The sequence below is a fragment of the Macrotis lagotis genome, chromosome X (genome assembly GCF_037893015.1).
Source record: "Macrotis lagotis isolate mMagLag1 chromosome X, bilby.v1.9.chrom.fasta, whole genome shotgun sequence".
Lineage (NCBI taxonomy): Eukaryota > Metazoa > Chordata > Mammalia > Peramelemorphia > Peramelidae > Macrotis > Macrotis lagotis.
In genome coordinates this window covers 703,316,951-703,335,512 of record NC_133666.1, presented here as the reverse complement: position 1 = coordinate 703,335,512, position 18,562 = coordinate 703,316,951, and the positions used below count along the sequence as shown (strand labels likewise).

Sequence of the window (18,562 nt, the reverse complement as noted above, 5' to 3'; positions counted from 1 at the left end):
TCCCCTCTGACCCCACTTCCATTTCTTCTCCCTGTTTGCCAGGAAGGGCTGGGCCGGTTTTCCAGCCTCCTGCAGAGGCCTCCTACTTTCTGGGGTCGGGCCAATCTCGTCTGCAGGTGGCATCTGGTTGACATTTGTCCCAGTCAGTCTTTCCGACGGCTTGTGCAAGCCGCCCTGCCGATATCTACTAGCTTCAGGTTTCTCCATCACCTGCCAGGCGGGTCTGGGACTTCCAGAGGCTCCCAGTCTCCTCCCAGATCCAATCTAAGCACTTCCTTCCACCCCCTCCCTCTCATGCTTATGGATTCATCGAGACTCCCCTGCAGCCAGCTGGCCTCCCCCCATTTCCCGTCATGATGCTGATCGGCTAGAAGACTTTTGGATAGTTGAAGTTGTGGCTCCATTGGGCCTGTGGTTGCAGCTGGTCCTCGCCCCGCAAGGGGCAATTACTGCCCCCATTTTACAGTTGAGGAAACCGAGGCAGAAAGCTCACGTACCAATAGCACGACAACCCCGGGAAGCGGGCACTATTATCAGTATCTCCGTTTTATAGCTAAGAAACTGAGACATGGAGAGCTGAAGACCCTGTAGAACAATTGGTAACTGGGTAAGGCAGAATCTGAACACAGGACTTCCAGACTCCAGACCAACTTCTCCAGCCTTCTTGACTTTTGTTCTTTGTGGGAGACAGCTAGGTGGCACCAGAGTTCGACCCCTACTTTGACCACCTGTTTGCCTCAGTTTCCTCATCTGCCAAAAGGGGATGGTAGCAGTTGGCATCCCAGGCTTGTGGAGGGAGTTCGCTGCCAGCTCGGGAGGCATCTTCTCCACTGTGGCTGATTGCCCGAGGGGTCTCTTCATCAGGCCTGGGGTGGGGACTGGGGGGAGCCCGGCCTGCAGGCTCAGCCCTGGGGAGGGGGGGAAGGGGCGAGCAAGGGCCTCGAAACATCTTCCGAAGCAGGTTGGGCTCCTCGGGGCCGAGCACCCCGGGGTGGGGGACCCCGGGCCTGGCTCATGCACCCCTGGGGTGGTCCCCTCCGCACCCCCAGCCCGGCTGCCGTCTGCCGCAAGGCCGCCACTGAGGGATTGCAGCCTTGGGGGGGGAGTCCCTGGATTGGGGGAACTGCCCTGATGGGAGGGGCTCCCTGCGGGGTGCAGTCGGGCAGAGCCGGGTGGTGCCGTGGAGTCCGGAGGTCCGGAGTTCGAATTCAGCCTCAGACGCTGAACTGTTGCTGGCTGTGTGACCTTCACCCCGATGGCCTCGCACCCAGGGCCGTCCGGATCCAGATCTGGTCCCTGACCCAGAGGGCTCCGGAGGAGCCCAGCCCCCCCACCCGCCCCCCAGTCCCATTCCAGCCTGGTCCCGGCCTCGCCTCCCTGACCGCAGGGTCTTCTTCGAAAGCGCAGGAGGCCCCTGCCCGGCCCCTGCCCGGCCCCTGCCCGGCCCCTGCCCGGCCCCTGCCCGGCCCCTGCCCCCACCCTGGGCCCGGACTGGACGGGGCGGGCCGGGGCGGGCCGGGGCGGGCCGGGGCGGGCCGGGGCGGGGCGCAGCCTTCTTAAGGCCTCTCGGGCCCGGCCCGGGACTCCGGCCTCCCCCGACCCATTGCCCCCGCGGGAGCACCAAGGCCATGGCCGCGTGGGGGCTGGCGCTCCTGGCCGGGGGGCTTCTGTGCCTGCTCGCAGGTGCGCAGCCGGAGGGGGCGGGGGCGGGCCCCCCGGGATCGCGGCCCCCCGAGATCGCAGCCTGGGCACTGGGGGGGGCGGGGGTCCTGGGCGGGGGCCGGTCGCCCCTCCTCCCGGGGCCCGCCGCTCCCGGCTCTCTCGGCTCTCTCCTCAGAGACCCTGGCCCAGTCGTGTGCCGGCCGCTGCGGGGCCCCGGGCACCCCCTGCTCCTGCCACCCGACCTGCGCCTCGCTGGGGACCTGCTGCCCCGACCACGGGCGCTTCTGCCTGCGCATCGCGCCCTACTCCGGCTCCGTCATGGGGGGCAAGGACTTCCAGGTGCTCGGGGAGCCCTGGGTGCTCCCCGCCGCGGGGCCCTCGGTGCTCTGCAGGTGAGGCACTGCGGGGGGCGCGGCCCCTGGGGAAGGGGCGCCGGGGGGTGCTGGAGGGCGGAGGGCGGGGCAGGCCCCTGCTCCCAGCTGCCCCCAGAACCCTCCCTATGGACAAAGGGAGGGGAGGCATGCCAGGGGACAGTCCGCGGCTCCTTGCCAGCCCAGTGTCAGCGAGCCAAGGTCAGTCCCTCCTGTGTGCCGGGGGAGACCCTGGCCCGGATGCCCAGCCTGGCCTGCCCTTGTCTCAGAGGGTGCCGGAGCAGGTCGGTACACGGGGCTGGGGCACCCACCGGCTGGGTGGACCCTGTGTGCCCGCCCCCTGGCAGGACAGAGGCCATGGGTGACCCCCACTCACATGTCCCTGCCAGTGATGTCATCCCGGTCTCTTCGATGACAAAGGACGAGGCCCAACCGACCGTGTGTCGGACACCCAAGGGGGCAGAGGGAGCAAATGGGAGGGAGGGAAGAGTCAGCTTCAGCAACTGAAGGAAGGTGCCCTAGAACAGACCCAACCGCTGGGCCCCCGGCCTCCATGGCCCCTCCAAGGAAGGCCTTTCTGTGCAGGGACACCAGATTGCAGAGGAACTTCCCGGAGGTACCTCTTGGTAGCTTCCCCTCCACCAACCCCCCAACCCCTGCCCCCCTACTTCCATGCCCCTTCAGACTCAGGAAGCCCCTTCCCAGCTGGGCCCTGGGCCTTCTCTTGTTTAGGCTGAACATGCCCAGTCCCTCCAGGATCTTCTGCTGTATCCCTTCTCCTCCTGGGCCACCCCCTCTTCCTGGGACCCTTTCCCTTGGCAGGGCCCCTTGGAAAGCCCAGTTGCCTTAGCACTGGCCTCCAGACCACAGCGACCTGTCAGGTGGGGGGCACATAGGCCAGGATGGCACAGAGGTGGGCACATCCTGTCTGCCTCTCCAGGGCCAGGCTCAGGTTTGCCCTTGGGGTGCCCTCACCATGTTCTCTCCTCCTTTGGCTATCAGATTTCGAGAGAGCATTGAGACTCAGGGCTACATGGATGCCAGGGGCAGGGTTCATTGCGTGTCTCCCCTCCTGTATGAAAGTGGGTGGATTCCATTCAAGGTGTCCCTGGACGGTGGCAAGACCTTCCCTGGCTCTGGGACCTGGCTGGCAGGTAATGTCACCCCCTCCGTGGGGCTTCCCCACTGCCCCAGCTATTTCCCCTTGGCAAACCTGCCAGCCTACTTGGGCTGGGTGACCTCCTGCCCATGTCAGGAGCAGGATGGAGGCCCAGGCCCAGCCAGGGATGAGCTTCAGCTGGTGGACTCTGCCCCCTTCACTCAGCAGTCAGGTCAAAGGGCATTCCAGGCTGAATGAGCATGTCTCCCCAACTGGGACTATCTTGGCTTCCCAAGGAGCCAGTGGCAGGGCTCGGAGAGATAGCTGTTCCTGCCTGAAGGCCCAGGAAGGACAGCCTTGAGATCCAGCCCTGCTGCCTTTCTGCCCCCCTGGGAATTGTGTGGGCATGACTGGGCAAAGTATGGCATCACAGAGGCTTCCAGGAGGGCTCCAGTAGATGTGGGTGAGGGAGGGTGCCCGGCAGAGCCAGGGCCCTTGCTCCTCCACTGCCTCTTGGCACCAGGGCTTCTAAAGAGCAGAGGGACAGGCCCAGGTGCTGAGCCACCCCACACCTCCATGGGTCCCACCTACTCCTGTCAGACCAGTCACCCAGGATGGGACCAGACCCAAACACCTCCCTTTCTGGCCCCAGCCTTCTGGGAATGGGGCCAGAGCTGGCAGGAACCTGGGAGGGAGGAGGAGAGGGTCTGCTCTCCCCCCCACTCTCTCAGCCTTTGTGCCCAGGGGCCAGTCTGCTGCCCACACGACCCTGCCTCAAAGGGCTTCATCTGGAAAGTGACTGGAGGAGCCCAGATCCCTCCCTCCCCTCACTCTTTGTGAAGGGGGCCCCCCAAGTCCCCTCTGGACTTGCTCAGCTTCTGCATCTCCCAGCCTCACTTTCCCTGATCTCTGTACTAGGGTTCCTTCCTCTAGCTGGTTGGCATGGCCAGATGAGGGGCCTTTGGGCTCCTCCCCACAGCCATTTCTCTTCCTACAGGGGAGGGAGCAAGCCATTGGGAAAGCCCAGCTCTGTTCTGACCTCAGCAGAGGTTGTTTATTGGGGCCTGGGGACTCAGGGGCTCAGGTGGCCAGCCTCAGCCTCTGTCCAGGGCTTCCCATTGGTCTCGAGCTGCTTACCAGATTCTCCAGACACGCCTCAAGCTCCCTGGCTCCCAGACCTGTTCTCATCCCCAAGTCCTCGTCCCCAAGTCCGGCCCTCCTGCTTCTATTGGGAACAATGGAATCCTGGTCTCCTCCCTCCCACATCCCCCCACTTGTCCATCTCCCCTTTGTGCCATCTCTGTTCTAGCTCACCATCTCTTGTCCATCTCACCATCTCTGCTCCACCTCACCATCTGTTCTATCTCATCATCTTTGGTCCATCTCCCTCTGCATTATCTCTGGTCCATCTCACCACCTCTGGTCCATCTCACCATCTCTGGTCCATCTCTCCAGCCTGTCCTTCAATCCCCTGCACAATTTCAATGACTCCATATAGTCTCCCAGAGCAAGTGCCAAACGTGATCCCTAAGCCCCAGCTCATTGCTCAGCAGGTATCAAGGGTGCCATATTGGTGTGGGGGCATGTTGCTCAGTAGTGGATCTTGCCTGGCAGAGAAGGGCAGAAATAGGGAGTGAGGGCTGACTGAGGCCAGGAGAGTCCTGCAGAGAGCTGTGCTGAGCCTGAGGCTGGCCCCCAAGGCCGGTGGGGTTTTTAGAGGCCGGGATTGCAGGCCCCTAAGCTCAGGGCTGGCCAGGCCCTCCCAGGCCAGTAAGTGTTGAGTCCTTTCCCCAGGCAAGTGTTGGAGGGGCAGGAGACAAGGAAGACATGTTCTCCCTTTGTACACCAAGGTCTCGGTTTATCAAAATACAAGTGCTTAAATATCCTCCCCAGTCCCTGACCCACTCCCACGGAACTTAGTAAAACAACGTTCTGGTGCTCCAAGGCACCAGGTGATGAAGATTTACAGTATTCTCACACACAACAGTCCCTAACAAGTGAGGAACACCTTCTGCTCTGTGGAGGGGAAAGGCTCGGGCCAAGATCCCCAGCCATGAGCAAAGCACCGGGGCCCGGTTTTCCCTCTTGGGTCAGTCTTAGGGCGGGCGCTTCTGAAGGTTCCTGGCCAGGGCAGGCCTGGGCCTTGAAAAGGGATTGTGAGGGAGGGAAGGGAGGAGAGTGAGTCCTTGGACCGCCTGCCCTCTGGGCCTTTGGCCTCTTTCTGCCTTGGCACTCCTGGCCCCCCAGCCGGCTGTCCGCCTTAGGGACCCTTTTCTCTGCCACCTCTGCCCTCGTTGACCCGCCTCCCTCCCCCCAGTTCATCCCAGCAAAGTGCCCGACTCAGACAAGAGTGACATGAACAATGACACCAAGTGGCAATATTACGGGACGCCGGGGGTCACCGGCACCCTCACCCTGTCCTGGAAGAGCTCCCTGCTGCCCGAGCCCAAGGTCAACATCGAGCTGTGGGGCTACCAAGAAACAGGTGAGACCCAGCCTGGGCAGTTGGACAGAGGTGGGCTGTAGGAAGGGGCATGCCAGAAATGGGAGAGATCTTTGAGGTCATCAAGGCTAACTGGATCATTTTATGGAGGGAGAAACTGAGGAAGAGAAAAAGTCAGGAATGGAGTCCAGGGCACCGGGTAGATAGAAGATTTAGAGATTGTGTGCCTGCTTGATGGGGAGGTTACAGGCTTGGTCAGGGTGACCTCCAAGGTTTGGAGAGTGGAGGCCTGGGGGGGCTGAAGCCCTTTTGTCTCCCCTCAGGACAGTACTACTCTGAGGAGTGGAAGGGGGAGTGGTCGTACCTCTACACCCTAGCCAGGAACTTCCCCAACGGTGAGAACTTCACCTTCACCCCAAAGCCAGCCGAGCCCCGGTATCAGGCTTGGCATGTGGGCGCCCTGCGTGTCTCTGGGAGCAGCCATGCTGATGGAGAGAGGTGAGGTCCTGAAGGAGCTGCCCATCCCCCTCTTCTTGGGAGTCCTGGGGGGACACTCCTTCATGCTGAGTTCTGGTGGAGGGAAGGCCAGGAGGCCAGGGAGGGGAGAGAAGGGGGACCAAGGGACCAGGGAGGACTGGCAAAGGCCAGGGCTGGGAGAAGGGAGGTAGGGGGCAAGAATGGGGCAGAGCCCTGGGAGGGAGCAGCTTGGAGGGGGTCTGGGGAGGGGGCTGGGATGTGGCTGAGGGAGGCGTGGTTGTGGAGGCTGTCATGGGGGGGGATCTGCCCTCTGCCTCCCGCTCCTTGCATCTTGTGCCCAAGGTGATGCCCTCCTGACCCCAGGGGGGTGGTGTTCCCAGCCCCCAGGGTGCCTCATACCTGGTGAGCTGGAAGGACCTGAAGGAATGGCCTAGGGGTTCACCCCCACTCCTCCTGCAGGGATGTGCCCGCCATCTGGAGCAGCGAGCACGCCCTGGCCTGGCACCTGGGGGAGGACTTCCGGAAGGACTCGGCTGCCTGGGCCACTGCCAAGTGTATGGACTGGGTGGCACTGGAAAAGCAGCTGCCCAATTTCCTGGCTGAGATCCAGGACTGCCCTTGCACCCTGGCCCAGGCTCGGGCAGACACCGGGAGGTTCTTTGTGAGTGTGGGGCAGGGGGAGAGAAGATTAGGGGGCGCAGGGGCCCTCGGCTCCCAGGGGGAGGGTGGGCCGGGACCAGATCCTAGAGGTAGAGGGAAAGGCCTCTGTGGGCCTGTCTGGAGACCTGGGTCCGAGCCTCGGTGGCTGAGCCGGGCAGGCCTGAGGGGGCTTCTGGGGGGGCTGGGGGCCAGCTCAGCCCGGGCCTCCTCCCCTCCAGGCTGACTACGGCTGCGACATCGAGAGGAATAGCGTGTGCACCTATCACCCCGAGGCCGTCCACTGTGTGAGGGGCATCCAGCCCAGGTGACGGGGGGCTCCCCCAAACCGAGCCGGAATGAGGGGCCTCTGAGGCCGGGGTGTTCCAGCCCAGGGGATGGCCCCATCCTGGGACTCAGTTTCCCCTCTGAGCTGCCTGGGGTTGGGGGGGTTCAGCCGAGCTGAGGGTCACTCCGTGCCGCCCCCCCCCAGCCCCAGGTACGCCTCCGGCCAGCAGTGTTGCTACTCCTCCTCGGGGAGTCAGGTGCTGACGGAGGACACGTCGAGCGGGAGCACCCCAGACCGTGGCCACGACTGGGGCTCCTACCCCTACGGGCGCCCCCCCAGGGTGCCGGGCCTCTCCCACTGGGTCTACGACGTCATCACCTTCTACTACTGCTGCCTGTGGTCCCACAACTGCCAACACTACTTGCACCTCCGGCCCTCAAGCGACTGCCAGACCTACCAACCTCCTCACCTGGGTGAGGGATCCTGGGCTGGGGCAGGGAGCTGCCCCGTGGGACCAGGCCAGGAGTTGGGGGGCAGAAGTACTGGAGCACCCCCCTTTCTGTGGAGTTGGGTTAAATCTCTCATGTTCTTCTGAAAAGGAAATCTGGAGAAGTGGGGGGCGGCCAGGCCCCTTGTTGGGGGACATGGTGGAAAGGCCAGCATCCGTTGCTACCATCTTGGCAAGGGGTCTCCGATGAGGCCCTGGAATGTGGAGCCCAGAAATTGGGCCCTTTTCCCATGGGGCTTGAGGCTGGGGGAGGGGAGGACAAGTCGGTCCCCCACACCCTCTGGAGACCCCCACAGTCCTCGAGTCTGACCTGGGACTGTCCTGTGTCCCAGCATCAATCTTCGGGGACCCCCACTTCTTGACATTTGACGGAGTCCATTTTACGTTCAATGGCCGAGGAGAATATGTTTTGGCGCAGTCCGACCTCACTGAGCTGATGGTGCAGGGCAGGACCCGGGCAGCCTTGACGTCCAGTGGTGAGTGAGGTCCGCTGCTCACGTGCAGGCTGCTGCCCCCAGCCCACCCTCTCCTTCCTCCCTCCTGACCAAGGGAGCTACTGTTAAGGTTTCCTGAGCACCATGTCCTTGGTGAACCCCAGAGACCTTGGGGTGCCCTCTCAGACTCCCCCAGCCAGGAAGTCTCCAACAGCCTCTCTCAGCAGAGGCCAGGTCCTGCCAGGGCCCTAGGGCAGAGGTACCCCAGGGAAGACTTCCGGATCGGAGGGTCTGGGCGGGTTTGGAAGGAGAGGGTGGGAGATGATGCCCCCCAAGGCACACTGGCTGATTTCCATGATGGTGCAGCCTCCAGTCACAGGTCAGCCGGAGCCGTCCCAGTGAGGAAGGACATCAGAGGCCCAGGCCTCAAGTGCTCCGGCCCCCTCCTTGCACAAAGATCGAGGCCCCTTGGGAAGAACTGGGTCTGGCTAATCTCAGGCTCGTCACTCTCCAGGTGCCCAGGTCTTTGCTACGGGTATCTCAGCTGTGGTGGTGAAGGAGGGCACCTCTGATGTGGTGGAGGCCCGGCTTGGAGGACCGACTGGGAAGACCCTCGAGGTCCTGCTGAATCAAGAGGTCCTGAATTTCTCTGAGCAGAGCTGGTTAGACCTGAAAGGTGAGACTCATGTGAGGGAAGGGTCCCCACGGGGCTCTGCTGGGAGGGGATTCAGAGCCTGCTCCACCGCCTTGGCCTCCATCCTCACCATGGCCTTCATCCTCTCATGGCCTCCACCTTCACCATGGCCTCCATCTGTGGAGCAGGGGGCCGGGGCTGCAGGCACTCTGTCCAGGGGAAGGGGTCCAGATATCTGCCAGCAGCCTGGTCCTCGAACAGTCCCAGGGAACTATGGGCCCCTGGGGAGCCTGGGCAGACCCTGGTGTTCCCCGGCACACAGGGGCCCAGAGTTGGGAGAGATGGGGGAGGGTATGCAGAGGCTCCTCCCCCAGATGACCCTGAAACGGGGTCAAGTTTGTTCTGCAATGAGTGGTCTGGCTCCTGTGTCCCTCGTGCCCCCTCCCTTTCCAACTAGCTCCCCCATCCTCCCCCCTGACCTGAGGAGCCCCACAGGGCCGGGGCAGGAGAGGGGCCGCATGTCTACCCCCACCCCTGGCATGGACCTGTGAAGACTTTCTTCCTTTTCTGCTCTGTTCTCTCTTGTGGGGCTGTCCCCCCCGGAATGTCTGAAGCCCTTCCTCCCCAAAATCACTACTCGCACTTGGGGATCCCACCAATAGGGTTCCACTTCCACAAACCTGCTGCTCACGATGCTGACACTTTGCAGCAGAAAGAATCCCCCCCATTATCGGGGTTCCTGGTAAGATTCACACATTAGTCGGTTCCCCTCAATGTACGCTGGGGGGGGCAGCCAGGCCAGGAGGACCCCATGTTCAGACTAACTCTGGAATTGTCCGCTTCAGGGTTTTCTGCCCCAAGAATTTTCCTGAGACGCTCCTTGATGAATGCAGCTTCTGGGTGGACCCCCCCCCCCGCCGGCATAGTTTGGGACCCTCAGCTCCTCCCTAATGGCTGTTGTATACATTGCTCCCGGCTCTAGACTTAGCGGATGGAATTCTGGGGGGATTGGGGGTTCAGAAGGTGATAGTTGCTATCTCAGAGCCCTTGAGCCAGTAGTCTTAGCCCCCCCCCCATATCTGAACACCATCGGCCTCTGCTGGGTCCATCTAGGAAGGAGGGGTCCAGGGACCTGGGTTCAAAGACCTCCTCTGATGCTTCCTCTCTGGGGGGGTCCACTCTGGACAGCAGCTCTCGTTGTGGGAAGCTCTTGGGGTCCCCTCACCATCCCCCCTGACTTCTGGGTCTGTCTTCGGTGACTGAACTCTCCATCCTTCCTGAGTCTTCTCATTCCTGGCTTGCCCCGCCCCCCAATCCTGCCTCTTCCAAGGCTGGATCTGTTCTCTTGGCCGCCAGACTGCTTTCTCCTGGGGAGCCTCCGGGTCTCTTGAACCCCTGTTTCTCAGAAAAAGGTCCCCGTCTTCAGGTTCTTCAGGGGACTTGCCTCTTGTCCCACGGCCACTGTGGTGGACTCAGGCTCTAGTCACAGGAGGGGGGTGCTGGAGAGCCCGGTGAAGGACTGGCCACTGGGCGGGGGGGCAGCCAGACGGCTCAGTGATGGGTTTCAAACTGGCCACAGACACTTGACTTTTTTTTGTAAGACAATGGGGTTAAGTGACTTGCCCAGGGTCCCCAGTTAGGTAAATTATTCCGTGTCTGAGGCTGGATTTGAACTCAAGTCCTTCCGACTCCAGGGCCGGTGCTCTATCCACTGTGCCACCTAGCCGCCCCTACACTTGACACTAGCTGTGTGGCCTTAGACAAGTCACTTAACCCTGGCTGCCTCACATCCCAGGCCCTCTCCAGTCGTCCTGATTCCAATCTGGCCACTGGACCCAGATGGCTCCCCCCACCCTCACAACACACTCTAATCCACTTCACCTGCTTGTCATGGCATCACCTCCCTGACCTCAGGATCTTCTTCGAGAACAGAAAACAAACATTATCATCATCGGGACGCTCATCCCGCCCACCTCCTGGGCTAGGCTGAGGAGAGTTGGGGGAATTGGGGGTGAAGGAGGGGCCCCCCAGCCTGAGTCCTGTCCCTTTCTTAGGCATGTACCTGTCAATGTCTGGAAATCAGAGCGTGTTGGTGATGCTGGGCTCCGGGGCCGGGGTAGAAATTCAGGCCCAGGAACTCTTCTTGAGTCTCAACGTCCTCCTTTCTGATAAATTCGTCGGCCGCACTCAGGGCCTCCTGGGAACCCTGAACAAAAATGCCTCTGATGACTTCACCCTGAGGAACAAGACAGTCCTGTCCCCCAGCATCACCTCGGATCCCCAAGAGCTCTTCAAGTTTGGGGCTGACTGTGAGCATTGCTTCAACTGAGGGCCGGGGGGCCAAAGACTTGGCACCGGGCAGGGCGGCTGAGCCACGGCTCCAAAGAGCGCCCTCGAGTCGTCCCCAAGAAGGGCCTTCCACCCTTTCCCCCAAGGTCAACCCTCCCCACTGCCATCAGTGCAGTCAACTCACTGGGCATGGATAGAGCCCAGGCCCTGCTGCCCCCTGCCTGGGCCCTTTCCCACACGCTGGAGACCTTCAACAGGGGAATGGAGTTTTGCAACAGAGCAGCCCCAGATACTCCCTAGCTGTGTCACCCTGGGCAAGTCCCTCGCCTCAGTAAAATGAGCCAGAGAAGAAACTAGTCAGTGCCAGGAAAACTCCCGGGGAGTCACGAAGAGGTAGATCCGGCTGAGCGGCAGCACTGCATATGCCAGGCTTGCCACCCTTGCCCAGGGCCAGCCGAGGGCTGCAGAAGGGATCCATCCCTGGGGGTCCGAGGGCTGGAGGGAGATCCCTTGTTGCCCTGGCTCCCCTTCCCCACTAACACCTGTGCCACCATTTCCTCAGGGGCCATTCAGAATGACTCGTCCCTGTTCACCTACGACAGCCCGTTTTTGGTGGACAACTACCTCCAAAGGCCCAAGCACGACCCCACCTTCCTACCTGTCTTCTCACCCGGGTCCGTGACATCCCAGGTGGCCAACTTGTGTGGCAGCGATCTTTTCTGCCAGTTTGATGCCCTCATCACTGGCAGTCTGGATGTCGGCAATGCCACCAAGGTGGCCAACGAGCGGCATCAGCAGCTGCTCCAGAGCCTACAGCCAGGTGAGAAGGGCAAGGGATGACAAGTGGCCAGGTGAAAGGGCAGCCTTTTGGCTGAAGGAGGGTCACCCGCCATTGGGTGGGAGACACCTGCTCTGGGAGGTCGGTGGTGGGCACCATCATCCGGGTGGCCAGTGACCCAGGGCCGGGAGCTTCAGCTCAGGACCAGGGACCCCGAGTCAGGATGCAGACATCCCATGTGGAAGCCAGGACAACCTGAGGAAGATGGCACCTCCGTTCATTGCCCCGCTTGGCCAAGGCTCTGATCCTGGGACATAGCAAGGGGGGGTGGGTGGCACGGCCTCATCTGGACTAGCATGGCAGATGGGGAGAAGGTTGGGCCTTTCCCTTCAAGGGGCTTCCAACCTGAGCCTCAGCCCTGGGCCCCCAGTCAGGGTCCCTCTGGAAGGTCCTGAGGGGCCTGGGAAGCTTCCTTGTGAGGAAGAGGGAAAAGCAGTTGAGAGAGTGGAGGGAGGGGGCCATGGGAGGTTGGGGGGCTGGTGGGGCAAAGCTCCAGGTGGGGAGTCAGGACAGAGAAGTAGAAGCAAGGGATCAGAGAAGGGGGGTCCTGGGAGCAGAGACCGAGAGTCTTCTGGCCTGGGCCGGCTTCTCAGTGACATCCTGCGGCTGGCTCTCTGCCCCTGAGCATGGCACGAAGAATGGGACCACCTACCTGGAGGGCTTCACCGTCAAGTTCGACTGCGTGCCAGGCTACACTCTGAAAGGCTCCAGGGAACAAACTTGCCAGCCAGATGGGCAGTGGTCAGGAATCCGGCCACAGTGCAATCCAGGTAAGGGGCCCTTGCTGGTGGCCTGTGGTCCCTGGCCCACAGTCCACCCTTTAGCTTGTGTCTTTGCCAGATTCACGAGCTTTGGTCCACATTCGCCTGGCCAAGCTCCAATACTGCAGCTGGACATGGATCACAGCAGGTCAATAGTATCCCCAGAGGGGTCCGCAGGTGGGTTGGTGGGCTCCCCTGGGCCAAGGCTTCCCTCCATTGCTTTGTTTTCTTTAAGACTCGAATCATGCTGTGCTCTTGGGAATCATCTTTGGAATGCTGATCGTGGTGGCCCTGGCTTTCCTGGGCTATATGCTGATGAAGAGGAGGAAGAGGAGGATGTAGGATGCCTTGCAAACATGGATTCCATCCTTCAGCTGAGCTGCCCAGCCCCCATCTAGGCCCGGTCCAGGCCCGTGCACCCTGAGGCCTTGCCCCATTCAGTACCCATCTGGAATCTAGGGATGGACCCTCATGATACAGATTCCCTGCCTGGATATCCACCCCCAAGAGCAGTTTTTCATCTCAGTGTGGGGTTTCTCTCCAGTTTTCCAACCCCCCCCCAACATGGACATCCATCATCAACCTTGTGCCAGTTCCCAGCTTGGCATGATTCCTCATCCTGGGCATCCATCTCTAGCCTGTCAGTCACCCCCAATCTGAGTGCCCATCCCCCATATGGCATTTCTCCTGGATGGGGTGGTTCACTGCTACATGGCATCCACTCCCAGCCTGATGCTTGTCCCCAGGATGATGCCATTCCCCAATCCCTATATGTTTTTTATCTCCAAGTCTGCCCTGCAGGAAGAAGCTGAACTCTTTTGGAGCCCCTTTGGACCTGCGGGCCCCTCACCCTCCAAGAGGCTGGGGAGTTTACACCCTATGCTAGGACCTGCCCTTTCTTTCTCCCAAGGAGGAGGTGTTTGGTGGGGGATGAATGGTGGTGGACCCCAGATGGGGGTAGCAGGGAGCTAAGACAGAAGCTTAACTTGGGAAAGACCCCTCCCCTTCCCCTGCCAGCCTCTGCTATTCAGGCTCTTCCTTCTGGGAGGACTGGAAGTCTTAGTTGAGAGCCATGATTCTGAAACTCATTGGGGTTTTTTTTTAATAAAGATGTTCCACAGTCAATATTTTCTTGAGGTTCTTCTTTCCAAGGTCAGTGCAGAAGATGAGCAGGGGTCAGAGCGGCCCCATGCCCATGAAGGCATCGGGGGACACATGGCTAGATAGGGGATGATGCTTGCATTGGAAATGATTTTTGAAACATGAGGAAGAATTAAGCAGAAATGAGAGATGGCAAGCTGGGAGGCAATCTGAATCAAAACCCAGAGCAGATGGGTGGCATGGTGGTGGTTCTGGAGTCAGGAGGGCATGGATTCAAATTCAGCCTCAAACACTTATTAGCTATGTGGCCTTGGGTAAGTCATTTTCTCATCTGCAAAATGAGCCAGGCCACCTCCTTGTCTTGTGGAGGGGCTTGCATAGTCCCTGAGCTTTGCCATTTGGGGTAACCCAAGATGGACAGGTCAAGGGGAGAGTTCTAACAAGGGTGATCCATTGGAGAAGGAAATGACAAATCACTGCATTGTCTTTGCCAAGAAAATCCCATAGACAGTAATAATAATAATAATAATAATATAGTTTGACCTTCATTTTCTTTTTTTTTACCTTTTTTATTTAAGGCAATGGGATTAAAGTGACTTGCCCAAGGTCACACAGTTAAGTAATTATTCAGCATCCTTCATTTTCAAAGAAGACCCCAACATTGGAGTTGAAGCCATGATAAACATGTGAATTGGTTTTGAGTGGGAGGGGCTATGCTAAGTCACCAGCCTCACTTTCTCCCCTAGAGCCATCTGGGTCCATGGTCCGGATATAGATCAGAATGACTGGAGATGGCCCTGGATGTGAGGCAATCAGGGAAGTGACTTGTCCAAGGTCACACAGCTAGGAAGAGTCAAGTGTCTGAGGCTGAACTACTGTCCTTCTGACTCCAAGCCCACTGCACCACCTAGTTGCCCTTATCGACAGTAGGAAATTCCTCTAAAGATGAGCCCCTCAGGTCAGAAGGAGAGCCCTATGCCTCTGAGGAAAGGTGGAGGCCAAGCCCAAGAGGCTCCAGTTCTAAGGAAGCATCTGGCACAAAGCTGCAAGGAGTGTGTCTGGTGACAACACTGTACAGGGACATAGACTGGAAGACGGTTGAACCAAGGCAAGCTGGACATGGTGGAGCACAGGACAGAAAAACTGGGCATTGGCATTGGGGTGTCAGGGAACCCGAATGGAGGTAAACAGATGGATTAATCCAGGTGCCACCCTACATCTCCCACTGTGGGCATGAATCCCTTAGAAGAATGGAGCAGTCCTCGGGTAATGAAAAGATGAGAACCGACTGAAGCCAGGCAAACCACTCAGCAGCACAGGACTACAAGTCTAGCCTCCCACCACTAATCCTAAAGAGGCCAAAGGGGATCATTCTATGAAGACCTACAGTACCTTCTAGAAATAACATCCAAAAAAGATGCTACATTCATCATAAGGGATTGGAATTATCAAAAGATAATTGCAATAACAATTTGACTTTGGAGTACAAAATGAAGCAGACCAGAGATGAATAGTCTTGACAAGATAACTCACTGGTCACTGCAAACTCTTTTTCTTTTTTTAAAATAATTATTTAATTTTATTTTTTCCAATTACACGTACAGATTTCAACATTAATTTTTTTACAAAAGAAAGATTTTATTTATTTTGAGTTTTACAGTTTTTCCCCAATCTCTCCTCCCTCCCCCCACCCCCCACAGAAGGCAGTCTGTCAGTCTTTACATTGTTTCCCTGGTATACATTGATCTCAGTTGAATGTGATGAGAGAGGAATCATATCCTTAAGGAAGAAAAATAAAATATGAGAGATAGCAAAATTACATAATAAGATAATGGTTTTTTTTTTTAATTAAAGGTAATAGTCCTTGATCTTTGTTCCAAGTCCATAGTCCTTTCTCTGGATACAGGTGGTATTCTCCATGGCTGATACCCCAAAATTGTGCCTGGTTGTTGCACTGATGGAATGAGCGAGTCCATCAAGGTTGATCATCACCCCATGTTGCTGTTAGGGTGTACAATTCAGCATCCATTTTTAAAATGTTCATTTATTTTTATTTTGTTCAGATTTTATCATTTATTTATTTCCCTAATTACATTCAAGGATAATTTGCAACATCTATCCACTGTGCCTCCTGGCTGCCCCTACTCATGATTTCTTACAGAACAATGGTACTCCATCACAACTTATTCAGCCATTCCCCAATGGATGGGCATCCCCTCTTTCCAATTTTTTGCCACTACAGAAAGAGCTGCTATAAATAATTTTGTACATGTGGGTCTTTTCCCCCTTTTTATGATCTCTTTGGTACACATACCCAGTAGTGGTATTGCTGGATCACAGGTATGCCCTGTTTTCTCATCCTTTGGGCATAGTTCCATATTGTTTTCTCCAGAAAGGTTGGATCAGTTCACAACTCCACCAACACTGCATTAACGTCTCAGTTTTCCCACATCCCTTCCAACTCTGCTCATTTTCCTTTTCTGTTATATTAGGTAATCTGATAGAAAGGTATGAGGTACCTCAGACAAATACAAAAGACTATTCTATACATGGCTGTCACCAGATAGTCAAAAGTGAAATCAAATTGATTATATTCTTTGCAACCAAAAGAGGAGAAACTTTATACAGTCAGTAAAAACAAGACCTAAACCTGACTGTGACTCAAATCATGAATTTCTTGAAAAATTCAGAATTAAATTGAAGAAGGTTTGGAAAACCATCAGACTCTATAGGTATGACTTAAAAAGCATCCCTTATGAGTGTGGACGAAGGGATTATTGTCCAAAGACATGTGAAGAGATGTTCACAATATTGTAGAGGAGGCGACAACAAAAACAATCTGAAGAGAAAGAACAGGAGAGCAAAAGGACTGTCTGATGAGGCTGTAGGAGGAAGGAAGGACAGGGAAAGGTATGTGAGAAAGGGAAAGATATACCCAATTGAAAGGAAAAATACAGATTATCAAGGAGAGATAAGAGGATTTTCTTAAATGAGAAATGCGAGGAAATAGGAAACACTAAAATGGGAAAGACATGACATCTCTTCAAGAAAATGAGAACCATCAAGGGAATATTTCATGCAAAAATGGTAACAGAAGCAGAAGAGAATAAGAAGCTTCTTACACAAATAAAGCCAGATCTAAATAATTGGGAAGATATTAAAGCTCATGAGTAGGCCAATTCAAAATTTAAAAACGATAATTCTTCCTAAATCAATCTATTTTAGTGCTATACCAATCAAACTACTGACAAATTATTTTGTAGAGCTAGAAAAGTAACAATTCATCTGGGAAAAACAAAAGCTCAAAAATATCAAGGGAATCGATAAAAAAAAGTGAAGGAAAGTGATTTGGCTTGTACCAGATCTCAAACTGTATTATAGAACAGTAAATCTATCAAACCAATCTGGCACTGGCCAAGAAATAATGGTGAATCAATGGAACAATTAGGCATAAGTAAAGAGATTTGTCCTTCATTCTTTTTTTTTTTTTGCTAGGCAATGGGGTTAAGTGGCTTGTCCAAGGCCACACAGGTAAATTATTAAGTATCTGAGGCAGGATTTGAACTCAGGGACTCCAGACTCCAGGGCTGGTGCTCTAGCCACTGCGCCACGTAGCCACCCCTTTGTCCTTCATTCTTGAAGAAGACCAAGACATTAGAGAAGTGATATTATGACAAGCACATGAACTGGATTTGAGTGGTGGGGTGGGGGGCTGTGCTAAGTCACCAGTCTCACTTTCTCCTTCACAGTCATCTGGATCTAGTGGCCAGATATGACTGGAGATGGCCCTGGATGCGAGGCAATTGGGTGAAGTGACTTGCCCAAGGTCACACAGCTAGTAAGAGTCAGGTGTCTAAGGTTGGATTCAAACACCTGTCCCCCTGACTCTAAGGTCAGTGCTCTATTCACCACACCACCTACCCGCCCTATATGTAACATTATAGCAAATGGTCTTAATAATCTAGTATATGATAAATCTAAAGATCTAAGATTTTGGGCAAAACCTCATTATCTGACAGAAATTCCTGGGGAAATAAGAAAAGAAGATGGCAGAACTAGGGATAGACCAATGTCTTCTATTGTGTACCAAGGTGAAAATGGGCAATGTTTTACACATGAAAGATGATACCCCAAGCAAATTAGGAGACCACGAAAGAGCTGTCAGTTCTATGGCTAAGGGAAGAATTTAGGTTCAAAGAAGATTCAGGGAGCATTGCAACATGGAAAACTGATCATTTGAATTCTATAAAATTAAAAAGCTTTTGTAAAAACAAAACCAGTGCAATCAAAATTATAAGAAAAGCAGAAAACTACAGGAAATGTTTTGTTGCAAATATCTCTTATAAAGGCCTCATTTTCTAAATATATAGAAAACAGAGTCAGATTTATAAGAATTGGGGGCAGCTAGGTGGCACAGTGGACAGAGCACCTGCCTTGGAGTCAGGAGCACCTGGGTTCAAATCTGCTCTCAGACACTTAATAATTACCTAGCTGTGTGGCTTTGGGCAAGCCACTTAACATCATTTGCCTTGCAAAATCCTAAGGAAAAAAAAGACTTGACAGATTTATAAGAATGTAAGGCAGTTCCCAAATGATAAATGAACAGGCAACTTTTCAGACTAAGAAATCAAAGCCATCTATGGTTATATGAAAAAAAAGTTCTTAATCTCTACTGGTTAGATTAATACATTAAATTAAAACAACTCACACCTATCAGAGGCTAAAATGAAAAAGAAAGGAAAATGATGGTGTTGGAAGGGACACTGGACATTAGCACACTATTGATGGGGTTGTGAACTGATCCAAACATTTTGGGGCACAATTGGGAACAATGCCTAAAGGACTATGAAACTCTGCACACCCTTGGATCTGGCAACACCACTGCTAGGCCTATAACCCAAAGAAATCCCTAAAAAAGGCAAAAGGACCTTATAGGAGCTCTTTTTGTGGTGGCAAAGCATTGGAAATCAAAGGGATGCCTGTCAATTGGGGAATGGCAAATTAAACTGTGCTAAATGGT

At 55.6% G+C, this 18,562-nt stretch overlaps 2 protein-coding genes across 3 annotated transcripts in view; one reads left to right on the top strand and one right to left on the bottom strand.

Moving 5' to 3' along the window:
• The window catches only part of LOC141497082 (uncharacterized), an 857,774-nt gene that overhangs the window by 706,141 nt on the left and 133,071 nt on the right, over nt 1-18,562 (bottom strand). The gene's annotated exons all lie outside the window — the stretch shown is intronic.
• Nucleotides 1,602-15,363, top strand: SUSD2 (sushi domain containing 2). 2 transcript variants are annotated; one of them, XM_074199690.1, is made up of 14 exons: nt 1,602-1,683; nt 1,838-2,054; nt 3,036-3,187; nt 5,450-5,617; nt 5,899-6,073; nt 6,512-6,713; nt 6,931-7,016; nt 7,182-7,450; nt 7,818-7,961; nt 8,434-8,595; nt 10,608-10,862; nt 11,405-11,662; nt 12,274-12,450; nt 12,677-15,363. In XM_074199690.1, the coding sequence occupies exons 1-14, from the start codon at nt 1,629-1,631 to the stop codon at nt 12,781-12,783; spliced, it is 2,427 nt and encodes an 808-aa protein (XP_074055791.1). In that variant the 5' UTR covers nt 1,602-1,628; the 3' UTR covers nt 12,784-15,363. The 2 variants fall into 2 exon arrangements, with proteins under 2 accessions (XP_074055791.1, XP_074055792.1); XM_074199691.1 differs by lacking the exons at nt 1,602-1,683; nt 1,838-2,054 and adding an exon at nt 2,367-2,649.

What these genes read in the sequence shown, in the direction of transcription:
- SUSD2 (XM_074199690.1), top strand. Translation starts at nt 1,629, where the DNA reads ATGGCCGCGTGGGGGCTGGCGCTCCTGGCCGGGGGGCTTCTGTGCCTG. An exon ending in GAGCTGGTTAGACCTGAAAG is followed by an intron (nt 8,596 to 10,607) that starts GTGAGACTCATG and finishes TCCCTTTCTTAG; the next exon opens with GCATGTACCTGTCAATGTCT. An exon ending in GCTCCAGAGCCTACAGCCAG is followed by an intron (nt 11,663 to 12,273) that starts GTGAGAAGGGCA and finishes CCGGCTTCTCAG; the next exon opens with TGACATCCTGCGGCTGGCTC.